The sequence below is a fragment of the Trachemys scripta genome, chromosome 9, assembly GCF_013100865.1.
Source record: "Trachemys scripta elegans isolate TJP31775 chromosome 9, CAS_Tse_1.0, whole genome shotgun sequence".
NCBI classification, from domain to species: Eukaryota; Metazoa; Chordata; order Testudines; family Emydidae; genus Trachemys; species Trachemys scripta.
In genome coordinates, this window is record NC_048306.1 from 48,437,491 (window position 1) to 48,450,820 (window position 13,330).

General features: G+C 49.8%; 1 protein-coding gene across 4 annotated transcripts in view; it reads right to left on the reverse strand.

The window, feature by feature from the left end:
• STK25 (serine/threonine kinase 25) overlaps nt 1–12,731 on the reverse strand; it is a 32,402-nt gene extending 19,671 nt beyond the window's left edge. The window contains exons 1-3 of one of the 4 annotated variants that reach the window (XM_034781419.1): nt 12,574–12,731; nt 11,471–11,595; nt 2,283–2,513 (exon numbers count right to left, since the gene is read on the reverse strand). In XM_034781419.1, coding sequence (XP_034637310.1) covers nt 2,283–2,513; nt 11,471–11,500 — 261 coding nt within the window. In that variant the 5' untranslated portion in view covers nt 11,501–11,595; nt 12,574–12,731. Of the gene's footprint in view, nt 1–2,282; nt 2,514–11,470; nt 11,917–12,573 lie in introns of those variants that run through there. The other 3 variants (XM_034781422.1, XM_034781421.1, XM_034781418.1) reach the window with 3 other exon arrangements.
• Nucleotides 12,732–13,330: the final 599 nt, after the last annotated feature.

Consider the following 13,330-nt stretch of genomic DNA (forward strand, 5'->3'; position numbering starts at 1 on the left):
ATGGTGGTTGAGCAGCATCCACAGTTTTTCACTAGACTACCAACTCATCTTAGATACGTCTCCAAACAGCCACCAGATAGCACTAATGGCAGCTGAGATAAAAAGCTCCTGTCCCCATTATTGCTCCCCCAACAGACATAGTCTCCTACTCACCCCAACATTGTTTCCAAGTGTTACACTTCATCTATTTCATTGTTCCCTCAATCTCCCTGTCCTCGTGCACTCTCTGTTTCACTGACTTGTTGTATTCTGTACAACCCCTAGCGTGGGAGCTCTCTGGGGTAGGGAGTGTTTTCTCCGTCATGTCTGTACAGTGTCTAGCACAACAGGGCCCTGATCCTTAACAGTTCTTAGATGCTACCATCATATACATCAATAGTAATAGCAATACCTCACTGTTCATCCCTTACAGTATTACAGACTGGTTTAAGTGAGAAGCTGAGTGTCTGGCAGCCTCAAACCATTTAAACACCCAATCCTACTGGCAGCGTTCAGTGAGATTGACAGCCTTTATTCAGACAGGCCAAGGTAATTAGTAGGTGTGCTGAGACCAGGGCTGGGCTGCCACTTCACACTGCCATGCAGGGGATTCATGCAGAGAAGAGTGGAGGCAGCCTGGGCTCCACTAGAAGTGGTGCTTTCTGAGACTGCCACGGTAGCCTCTACAAGGAACCCGGGTTAGGGTCTCAAACCCTGAGAATAACCTGGTTCTGCACAACTCAGTATTCCTGAAGGTGCCTGTTGTTGTGTTATGAGCAACTCCCAGAAGGAAGGGAGTGGGGTTGGAAAAAAGATGGAGCACAGACTATCACGGAGCTGTAAAATCAAAGTCTCAGGCCTTCAGCTTGCTAAACACTGATACACAATGCCAGGGGCAAACCAGAGAGGAAAGCCAGACAGCACTTTATGAGTGTAAAGGCAACCGTCCTGCCCAGCCCCTGAGCTCCCGGCCAGGGAGCCTCATCCCCGGCTCCTCCCCTGCTGTCCCCATCCCCTGCAGTCACACGGGCCGCGCTCTGGCCCGCCGCTCCCACTGGGCAGCGTGGGGAGCACAGCTGTCTCTGGCAGGGTGTTGCGGCTGCGAGCTCCTGCTGCTGGTAAGGGGGTGGGGAGCGGAGGGGTTGCTTAAGGGAGCGGGCGGTTTTGGGGGGCAGTCAGGGAGGAGAGGGCGGTTGGATGCAGTGGAGGTTCGGGTGGGGGCGGTCAGGGGATGGGGAACAGGGGGGGTTGGGAGTGGGAGTCCCGGGAGGCCTGTCAGGCGGGGATGTGAACAAGGTTCGGGAGGGCAGGCAGGGGACAGGGGGCGTTGGATAAGGGGGTGGGATCTCAGGGGGCTGTCAGGTGGCGCGGGTGTGGACAGGGGTCGGGGCAGTCAGGGGACAGGTAGCAGGGGGGTTGGATAGGGGGCCAGGGGTCCCGGGAGGGGCGGTCAGGGGACAAGGAGCAGGAGGGGTTGGATGGGTGTTCTGAGGGGGGGCAGTCAGGGGGCAGGAAGTGGAAGCGGGAAGATAGGGGTTGGGAGCCAGGCTGTTTGGGGAGGCACAGCCTTCCCTACCCAGCCCTTCATACAGTTGCACAACCCCGATGTGGCCCTCGGGCCAAAAAGTTTGCTCACCCCTGGCCTAGGAGAAGATGGGTGGGGGCTGTGTGGGAGCTACTTCCTTTATAGGAAATCTATTTGGGGGCCTCTTTGGGTACGTCTACACTTACCTCCGGGTCCGGCAGCAGGCAATCGATGTTCTGGGATCGATTTATCGCGTCTGGTCTAGATGCGATAAATCGATCCCGGAAGTGCTCGCCGTCGATGCCGGTACTCCAGCTCGGCGAGAAGAGTATGCGGCATCGACGGGGGAGCCTCCCTGCCACGTCTGGACCTGCGGTAAGTTTGGACTAAGGTACTTTGAATTCAGCTATGTTAACTGAATTTGCGTACCTTAGTCCGAAGTGGGGAGTTAGTGTGGACCAGGCCTACGATGGAGCATTCTCGTTCTAGCAGAGACCCCACTTCTTTGGGTGAATTGTGTATATGGAGATCACTACAGTGTGTTCTGCAACTGCCAAGATCCATAACAGGGCTGGTAAACGCAATGGAAATTGCCATTACACCCTTGCTGCAGTTACGATGTTCTTTGCTGACAGTGCAGCTCACTGCTGGACACCCATCCTGCAGCTGTTAGTCACAAGCCCCAGCCTGCTTCCTGCAGTTCTAGGATATCATCCCCATCCATAGACTTATGAGCTAGAGTACTAGGGAGGCTCTCTCCCGTGGCAGCTTTGACTACCTTCAGGTAGGACCCATAGTAGCGGGTTATGTAGGGGCTGTCACACTGACTGAGCACAGTGATCTCCTGTTGGATGTCCTCAATTTCATCCTCCGCCTCCTCCAGGTCAATTATCTTGATGGCAACCACTTCCTTGGTGCGGTTGTCGATTCCTTTGTACACCTCGCCAAACGAGCCTTTACCAATTCTCTCCAGCTTGGTGAACAGCTCTTCTGGGTCCACCCTGGAGTGCTAACCGGAAGACAGAGACAAGGTGAAAGGGTCAAACCATAAGCCACCCACAGGACACACTAATCTAAAACAGGGTCATTGTCACCACACTGACTCCCACTACACTTCTTTGAGAGAGCTCATCTTCATTGCAAGGCATCCTCAAGGTCCATAATAGACTGCCAGATATATGACAGGATATCTTCCCGCACACAGGCTTACCATGGTACCACCCCATGCCAAAGTGAAATGAAGAACGATCGTAGACCAGTGGTCCCCAAACTGTGGGGCATGCCCCCTAGAGGGCGTGGGGAATGTTCCGGGGCCCAGCCAATCCCAGGGGCAGGGAGGGAGTGCCACCCAGACCCTCTCTGCCCCACCCCCAGCCACAGCTGTGGCCCCAGCTCCCAGCCCACACCCAGCCTTGGCCCCCCGACCACAGCCCAGCTGCAGCTCTACACCTAGACGCAGCCCCAGCTACTGGCCCCCACTATGCCCCAGCCACGGTTCCACTCCCAGCCCCGCCCCCAGTCTCAGCTCTGCCCACAGCCTGGGCCCCTGGCCAGGGCTCCACTCCCAGCCTGGCCCCACACCGTGGCCTCAGCCTTGGCCTCCTTACACCTGTCCACACCCAAGCCGCAGCCCCGCTCCCAGTCCCCAGGTAAGCATGGACAAGGACAAGGGGGGGGAGCGCAACCCTAAAAGTTTGGGGACCGCTACCTTATCCCTCCAAGTGCATAGAAAGGGGTCTCTGAAAAAACTGTCAGCTCTTTGCGCGAGGGACTGCATATCGCAAAGGACCTCTGTACAGTGCCTAGGACAATGGGGCCCTGACCTGACTGGCCTCTAGGTAGTACTAGAATAGAAGTGTTTAATAACAATGAGATTGTTTGCTGTATGCATATAGAAATGTAGACCCTGGAATATCAGATCCAGCCTTCTGTTCCTACAGCCTAGTAAGCATGTGGTAACTGAGCCGAATGGTATCCCAAGACCAGGGCAAATAGAAATCCAGTGGGATATCCCCCCACCCCAAGTCTGCAGTGGTTTTTGCAGGGAGATTAAGAAAGAGGAGAATGTTTTATCTCGCTTTTGCCCGTTTATTTTACTATCAGATTTCACCATAACACAAGAGCAGCTGCTCAGAAATACTGATTACACCACCCCAGTGGAGTGCACCATTCTTCAGCTGTTGGCAAGGTAAGCGCCACTCCATTCTGAAGGACAGCAGCAAGGATCCCAGATAACTGAATACATCAAAAGAGACAAAATAGCTGATCTACTGCTGAGTGTTTCTTCTGGAACAGCCTTTCAAATGAATGTCATGTCCAGATGTGACAAATACATTCAGCCTCACTAGATAAGCACATTAACTGGGATGCTTCTAATGTGATGATCCACAAAGTAATAATGGCATTTAAATGGTCATAATTGGGCCTCAGAGTTAATACTTCATTACTATGAATGTGGGTGGGAAGTCTGCATCACTCTTTGATGCCATTTCATTCGGCCCAGCTGCAGACTCAGAGGTATTGCATTGCTTTGCAGTGGTAAAAGGCTCTTTGTGATCAGAAGGGCTTTCTTAAAGACAAGTCTAAGTTCTGGAAAATCCTGCGTGACTTGTGGGAAATAACCAAGCAATTACAATGTATGGGTTTCCACACCCATGGCTTCTCAGAACAAGCACATGATACATACTCACCTACAAACACGTCAATGAGGGACCACTCCCTAGCTAAACCTTGAATTCAACTGAGATTTTATCTGAAGTCAGGACAGCTGCATTTTCCCATTTCCTCACTGGGTTCTTGCAACTGGTCCTCGATGAGTGCCTCAGTTGATGTTTAATAATTAAACCAACTGGGCATATTAAGAAGCCTTTGGACCAGGCACAGCAGGTAAACAACCCTTCCCAACAATATTACCTCTGCACACAGGGCAATAGAGGCCTAGACAAGGGCAACCAGCACACTCAGCTAGCTGAACAGGATTTTAATATGCCAAAAATCCTCATGCATCCATGGCAACACCCAAACAGTGCTACACTTTCAATAAATATATGCTGGAAATGGAGAAAGAGAGGAAGTGAAGCACTGAGCAGTAGAGATGAAAGGAACTAGAGATACAAGCAAGGACTGGAGTGTGGGGTGGAGGAAGGAAGATGATCTAAGCTAGAGAACATGGGTGATAGGATAGCATGGCCACAGTCTTGATGAATGGCCAGATGTGCTGTCTGCAACCCACTGCACCTGCAGGATTCAGCTTACCCTTGCACCAGGAGGGATGGAGCAGACTATTAAGGATACTCTGTTCAGAAAGGGAAGGGAAGTACTATCCACATGAACCCCTGTGTAAACAGACACTCCCAGGCCCTCCTGTCTGAAGAGTGATCAGCATTCATAGAGGGAGAGGGCAACATCCATATTGAATACTGCACCTTGAAAGAAAGAACACTAGAAAGGGAGGGGGGGGAGGGAGAGAGAGACTCGGGAGTGTGATGTAGAGCCAGGATCAATAGCTTCCTGTTCATCAAGTCTGATTTAAATGGGGGGGGGGGGGAAACCTGCAACTAACATGCAGTTGGCTGCCCTCACATTGTTCACTCTGCTGGTGTTTTCTACCCCTTCCCCATCCTGTGTCTGTCCTGGCTGTTAGCTCATCAGGGCAGGGACAATCTATTACTGGTTGTTAAGTACCTAGAACAATGGAGTCCCATTTTTGGTTGGCCCTTATGCAAATGATTAATAGTCATTAATGAAGTGAAACTGGAGCAGCCATTGCAGAAGGTTGTTTGGGGACTGACAAGGGTATGTTGTGGGCTCAGCAATCTGATCCAGATCTCAGTCTCACTGCTAACAGCACAGGGGAGCGATATTTAATTCTGGTTTTGTGTTGTGTTTCATGAGCACTGCAGAGACTGAAGTGGGCAGCAGGGGGCTAAGCTTCTGTAACAAACACAACACAGTTTAGAGTATTGCTGTATTGGCAAAAGGTGTTGGGGAGACTGCACAACTCCTGTAGGCAGGAATTGTGTCCCATCAAATTACACTAAAGTCAGCACCTAGAATGGGAGACTCCAAAGTTCCCAGCTGTTTAAGTGCAGACCCGAGAACCACTCATACTTGTGGCAGACTACCTTTGCCCCGATCTGGGAGTGGCACATGCCAGCCTGAAGCCTTCGTTTGAGGAGAGGACGACCAAATGAGACCACCAGGAGCTGATGAAAAGTTTCTCACATGTATTTGTGAACAAGTCAGTACAAGTCCCGCAGCTGCAGCAAAGCCATGACCTAGTGAGTTTCTCTGCCAATGAGTGAAAATGCAAAGGCCCAATCCAGCAGTTACTTGGACACTGACCTCCCACTGGAAACCAGGAGAGTTTGGCGTGCAGACTGAATGCAGGAGCAGATCGCTCATGCCTTCACCCTAACTATACAGAACAGAAACAGGAATAACATTTTGACCGATTCAGTCACAGAGATCCCCTTGGGACTGTCATCTGACATGCTGGAATTACCTCTGAGCCCGTTTTCCCTGCCAGCTTGGGACTCCAGAACCCTGCCTTGTTGAGCCAGACATACTAGCCAGCCGCAACACAGACCCAGGTCTGGGTCCACCAAAGCTGCAGACTTTAACCAAAAACTGCTCAGCAGGTCACCTAACACCCAACATATCCCAATGGGATTCAAACCCCAAATAAATCCGTTTTACTCTGTATAAAGCTTATACAGGGTAAACTCATAAACTGTTCGCCCTCTATAATACTGATAGAGAGATATGCACAGCTGTTTGCTCCCCCAGGTATTAATCACTTACTCTGGGTTTACTAATGAACAAAAGTGATTTTATTAAGTATAAAAAAGTAGGATTTAAGTGGTTTCAAGTAATAACAGACAGAACAAAGTAAGTCACCAAGCAAAATAAAGCAAAAACACGCAAGTCTGAGCCTAATACATTAAGAAACTGAATACAGGTAAATCTCACCCTCAGAGATATTCCAATAAGTTTCTTTCACAGACTAGACTCCTTCCTAGGCTGGGCCCAATCCTTTCCCTGGTACAGTCCTTGTTAGTTCCAGCAAGCATCTTAGGTGAAAAACAGGGGCTCGCTCATGACTGGGACCATTCTTTGTTCTCTTCCACCCACTTTTATAGCTTTGGCACAAGGCGGGAATCTTCTGTCTCTCTGGATTCCCACCCCTTCTTCTAAATGGAAAAGCACCAGGTTTAAGATGGATTCCACCATTCTTCCTGGGCTGGCTTACAGGAACACAGGAAGGCTTGCAAGTAAACAGAGCCATTTACAACCAATTGTTCTAGTCAGTGGGAGCCATCAAGATTCTTAACCATCATCAATGGGCCACACTTTGCATAATTTCAATAGGCCCTCAGAGTTATATTTTATATTTCTAGTTTTAGATACATGAATGGTACATTTATACAAATAGGATGAACACACTCGGTAGATTATAACCTTTGTAATGATACCTTACAAGAGACCTTTTGCATAAAGTATATTCCACTTACATCATATTTACCCTTGTAAGTATATTTCCATAAAACATTATGGAGTGCAACGTCACAAACATAACAAGTACTGATAGCTCAGACATATCAATTCTGAGATAAGCTAATACTACCCAGTAGGAAATCGCTACTGACGTGCAGCTACTGCTACCTCACAACACATGACAGGAACAGTTAGACTCCATGCTCAGATTGCCTACAACAGAATTCTGTCCAGCCTATGGCACAGTAACGTAAGTGAAACTCAGCGAGATTACACCAGGTTCATAAAATCTCTCTTCAGATGTCCCCTGTGTAATACTGTTCCATGTCTGCACAGTGCCTAACACAACGGGATCCTGGTCCATGATCAGCAACAAGTAATAGTGAGAGAGAAAAACCCCATTTGAAATGCCACATTACACCTTGCTGAGCCTTTGCACAGATGCTCTAGTTGGCTTGCAGGCAAGCTTCATGCACATGCTCACACAGTGCTGAGTGAAGTGGAGAAAAATCTCAACATCACCATTTTGATTGCCAATTGGTCTATATGCTGTTCTCAATGCTAAGAAATGAACTGTCCCATGCTTCACGCAGAGAGCAGCCACACACAGGTCAGTCTAAATTAACTATGGTGCATTCCAAGAGCCCACCTGGAATCCTTCACCACAAGGCAACACAATCGAAGTGAGCAAAGACAACTCAAATATAAACTCCTTGGCACCCATCAAGGCCTGCAGTTGCCAATCACATTGAAATCTGGGATGGAGGGAGACGATGCTCTATGCGATTCTGCTGGGGGAAAGGGGAGAGAAAGAACATTCCAACCTGACTTCTTGAGATAGGGGAGCACATTCCACTCAGATCTCAAGGGGGAGGAGGATAATTATATCATGGCAGCTCAGGGCAAAGAACAATTTATTGTGCCAGTTGGAGGGTGGGGGACAAAGGCACTTTGTCATGACAGCTGTGGAGGAACTTTCCATCGTGACTGAAGTAGGTACGTTTTAAACAAAGCAAATCACTGCAGACGTCAGGAATTAAGAAAAGCGGCATTTTAAGAGCCAACTTGGCAGCAATCCCAAGCATTTCACTGTGAGAAACCCAGGCTTGGCAACTCTATTGGGTCTTGCTGCTGAGGAGAGAAGTTGTAGATGTGACATCTTTAAGCTCTGGGAGTGGGCTAGAGAAGGGAAAGTCCCCACTTTGAACAGGCTCTAAGTACAGATGAGCATATTTGGCAGACACCGAAGCCAGCACTTTTCATATCCAACCAAGAGCCTCATAACAGACCAAGCCCTGCTTTGCTGCAGTTCACCTGGCCCTCTAAACAGAGCTGCCTACAGCATCACCTGCTGGAGTCATGCCCCAGGCTGATGTGAAGGAACCCAAAGGTTATATACAATGAGAGAAGTCGGGGTTCTCAATCTGGGGCAGACGCATATACAGGAGTTGAGGGGGCACAGCATCTCTGCCCTTTCCACGTTTCTATCCTGGGCCCTCTTCCCATTTAGCAAACAATGAGAATCACTGATTTAAGCCAGGAGTTAAGACTTCATCTATGCCACAACAATTTAGAAAGTAAACACTGCTGGTGCCACACCCTACAGCACAAGGACTAGTGGTTGCAGAACTCCAGTCTCCCCAGAGATTAACACTAGTGTATTGTACTTGTGTACAGTCCTGGGACTCAGGTACTCTCTAACCACGAAGGCAAATATTCAGAGTTTCCTCCTCCAGCTGTGACATAGAGAATCAAGTTTAAGGGAGTGCAGCAATACCTTGCGTAACGTATCAACCTTTCAATTCTCTAATGGAAATCAGTACTTTTGCAGCAGACCAGAGGTATTGTATGTGGAGATGTTTGAAGCCACTTGTCAGTATCACTTTAGTGCAGTTTTTCTATAGCCTGCTGATTCACAGAGGGAGGGTCTCACTGATTTCTACAGTCCAGCTAAATAGGGCAATTCCTATGACAAAAAGACTTTGCATTTTTATAATCTTCTATCTGAGTGCTTTCCAGACACTAGTTCTCATAACGACTATCAGATAGTGACCTATTACTGAGGCACAATCTCTTAAGACTTTTACAAGGTCACACAGGAAGCCTGCAGCAGAAGTGGGAGTAAACCCAATCTGAGCTTCAGCCACAAGTTATTAATTGCATTACAATAGGGCCTGGAGGCCCCACCACTGACTGGGGCCTATTATGGTGAGTCCTGTACAAATTCAGTGAGTGTCCTCCCTTGAAGAGATTACAATCTAAATAGACAGGACAGACAATGGACAGGAGGGGACAGAGGTACAGAGATGGGAGTTGACTTGTTCAGCATCACATAGCAGGTCAGAGACAGACCTGGGAATAGAAACTGAGTCCCAGCCCAGTGCCCTATTTGCTGGACCACCCTGCCTCTCTCAAGTCTATCCTTAGTCTTCGGTCACCTCATGACATCAACAAGCCAATCTCTGAACATGGGTGGACATTCTTTACTTGACAGATTCTTCCTGGCCCTCTACAGACGTATGTACAGCATTGGTTCTCAGTCTGGGGATAGTGAGCAGCTCTGGGGATTGCTTTCTTGATGGCTAGGTGGAAAGGGGGTCCCGAACACTCTTTAATTTGTTAAGCACTGGAACAAATTGCTTAGGGAGATTGTAGAATCTCTGTCACTGGTGGTTTTAAAGAACAGGTCAGACACACACCTACCAGTAATGGTTTAGTTATTCAGTAGTCCTGTCTTGAGTTTAGGGGACTGGACTTGATGACCTATTAACGTCCCTTCCAGTCCTACACTTCTACGATTCTGTTGTAACATGGGGTCATGGTATGGAAAAGTTTGAGAAACCCTGATGCAGACTATAATAATGAAAAGACTAGGCACAATTTATACTGACAACTTTGCACCCAATATTCACTGATACAATCTTGCCGTAACTAAATCCAGCCAAACAACCCCACCAGTATCCCTTGCTATTCGTGATCCAAGTCAAAATTACTCTTCTTGCTTCTGATTAACTTCCTTCAGCCTTAGTCCACTACCCCTTCATCTAGTGCAAGCTTCTTACATGTCCCTACACATTGATGCAGGAGCCTTCTCCTCCGTAGCACCTGCATTTAACAGTCTCATCAATTCATCCACTGGATGCTTACACAGACATATGACACATTTCACATAAGAACAGCCATACTGGGTCAGACAAATGGTCTACCTAACCGATTATCATGCCTCTAACAGTAGCCATTGCCAGGTACCTTCAAAGGGAATGAATAGAACAGGGCAATTTCAAGTGATCCATCCCCTGTTGTCCACTCCCAGCTACTGACAATTAGAGGCTTAGGGACACTCAGAGCATGGGGTTGTGTCCCTGACCATCTTGGCTAAAAGCCATTGATGGATGTATCCTCCATGATTGTATCTAATTATTTTTTAACCAAATTATACTTTTGAACTTTAGAATATCCCCTGGCGATGAGTTCCACAGACTGGTGGTGTGTTGTGTGAAGAAGTATTTCCTTTTGTTTGTTTTAAACTAGATGCCTATTAATTTTATTGGATAAATCCTGGTTCTTGTGTTATGTGAAGGGGTAAATAACACTTCCTTATTTGCTTTCTCCACATCATTTACTATTTTATAGATCTCTCTCATATCCCCCCTTAGTCATCTCTTTTCTAAGTTGAATAGTCTCAGTCTTTTTAATCTCTCCTCATACAGAAGCTGTTCCATACCCTTTATCATTCTTGTTGCCTTCCTCTGTACCTTTTCCAATTCTAATATGTTTTTTGATTACTAGAACTGCATGCAGTATTTAAGGTGTGGGCATACCATGGATTGATAGAAAGTATCATAATGCCGTTCTGTCTTATTATCAATCCTTTTTCTAATGATTCCTAATATAGTTAGCTTTTTTGAATACCACTGTACATTGAGCGGATGTTTTCAGAGAGCTATCCATGACTCCAAGATCTCCTTAAGTGGTGACAGCTAATTTAGAACCCATCATTTTATATGTATAATTTATCGTCAAACAGGACAGCCCCTCATCCATCTCCAAAGTTACAGGCTCCATCTACATAGTACAGGATGCCCATTGTGGATGTTACTGATGTACATACAGTCCATTATACTAGGAGGCAGTCATTCTATAACTCAGACTTGTATGTCTGTCCCATTTCTTATCCTGCTTCCCCTCAAATGCTGCAAGAAAAAAATACCCCCCACTTCCCTAAGGAGGGCACAGTTATATTTAGGGAGGTACTGTAGCTATGCCAGTCTCACGCTTCCTGCCTCCATGCTCTTGCAGTGTCAAAGTCTGATATCGTCGGGCAATATGACAGCAATCACTTGGAAAAGAAGAGCACAGCTGAGAACACACTTAGGACATTTTGACCTTGGTAAATAACAGTACAGTTCTTAAAAGATTTTTGCTTTGAGGATTTTTATAATGTTTCACAAACAAATTCTTATCACCTACCTGGTTAGCAAAATCCCTCAGGTGAGCCATGGCCCAAGGATGCTAAGACATCCACTTCTGTAAAATCGGGTGGCTGGGGTCCTGTAGCACAGGGATGTAGTAGTGCTATCTCAGCCACCAAACAGCTGTGATGGGCAAGAATACAGCTGCTATACTCAGAACTCCTGGAGTCTAGCTTGCTCCCCAAAATGCTACCTCCTCCTTTATCCACTACTGCAGGGTGGTCTTCCCAACCCATTCCCAAAAGCATATCAGCACATCTCACATCAGCAAAACCACCATGGATGCTTCAAAGACACGAGAAACTTGGTTTCAACAGGCAGGAACAGTGCCAATGTCCTGAATGCCCCCTACCACCTCCACTTTCTATGCTGTTCTGCAAGAGCCCTGCACTGGCCTCCTCTCCCCAGTGCCCAGCCTTCCACCCTTCCCCTAACAGCCTGTCCAGCCTGGACCCATCTCCCCAGTGCCCAGCTGGCCCCCTCCCCTCACAGCCTGCCCCAACACCCCTCCTCTCTCCAGGGCCCAGCCTGCCTCCTTCCCCTCACAGACTGCCCCGATACCCCTCCCCTCCCCAGCCTGCCCCCTTCCCCTCACAGCCTGCCCCGATACCCCTGCGCCAGCCCCTACACCCCTCCCTCCTGCCCCCTTCCCCTCACACCCTGCCCTGACACCCCTCCTCTCCCCAGAGCCCACCCTGCCCCCTTCCCCTCACAGCCTGCCCCAACACCCCTCCCCTCCCCAGGGCCCAGCCTGCTCCCTTCCCCTCACAGCCTGCCCCGACACCCCTCCTCTCCCCAGCCTGCTCCCTTCCTCCTTCCCCTCACCCCCTGCCCCGACACCCTCCTCTCCCCAGGGCCCAGCCTGCTCCCTTCCCCGACACCCCTCCCCAAGGCCCAGCCTGCCTCCTTCCCCTCACAGCCTGCCCCGACACCTCTCCTCTCCCCAGCCTGTCCCCTTCCCCTCACACCCAGCCCCAACACACACCCCCCTCCCCAGGGCCCAGCCTGCCCCCGCCCCGCCCCGCCCCGCCCCGCCTTGCCCGTGCCCAGCGCCCTGCGGCCAGGCGGGGCTGCCCCAGCCCAGGCTGCCGGCAGCCCCACCTGGCAGCGGCCCAGGGCCCCGCGCTCAGCACCCCCCGCACAGGGACTCCATGTCGAGCTCTCGTCCCGCGCGCAGCCGGTTTCTATGGGAGCTGCCCCGGGACACCGAACTCAGCAGCAGCGGCGAGGGGCGGGACGCAACAACACCGAAAGGGCGGGCGCGCCGCACAGCCTCCTGGGACGTGTAGTTCTCGCTCGGCCGCCCGCCAGGGCGGAGTCAGGCTACGGACTACAATACCCGGCAGGCAACTGGGAGCGATGGGCTAGGGACGAGAGAGAATGAAGGATTCTGGGTCATGTAGTTCGTTGGCTCTTCTGCTCGGCGACAGTGCAGCGGCCTCCGGGGGAAACGAGGACTAAAGCCCTAAGCAGGCGGGGAGGCCTGCCCTTCTTGTTTCCCAGACTGAGTAATGCCCTCACACCTCGCCTTGTCCTAGAAGCAGAGGCAGACGCAGACACAGACACGCACACAGCTGAGTCCCCCGCCCTGGGGTTCCGCCTGTCCCTGACACCCTCCGTGGGGCCCTCAGGGGGTGGAGGAGAGACTGCCCCGCAACTCCCCCCATGGGGCTGTCACAGGGGGGAGAGGGATAGCTCAGTGGTTTGAGCATTGGTCTGCTAAAGCCAAGATTGCGAGTTCAGTCCTTGAGGGGGCCACTTAGGGATCTAGGGCAAAATCAGTACTTGGTCCTGCTACTGAAGGCAGGGGCTGGATTCAATGACTTTCAGACAGCCTGGCTAGCTCAATTGGTAGAGC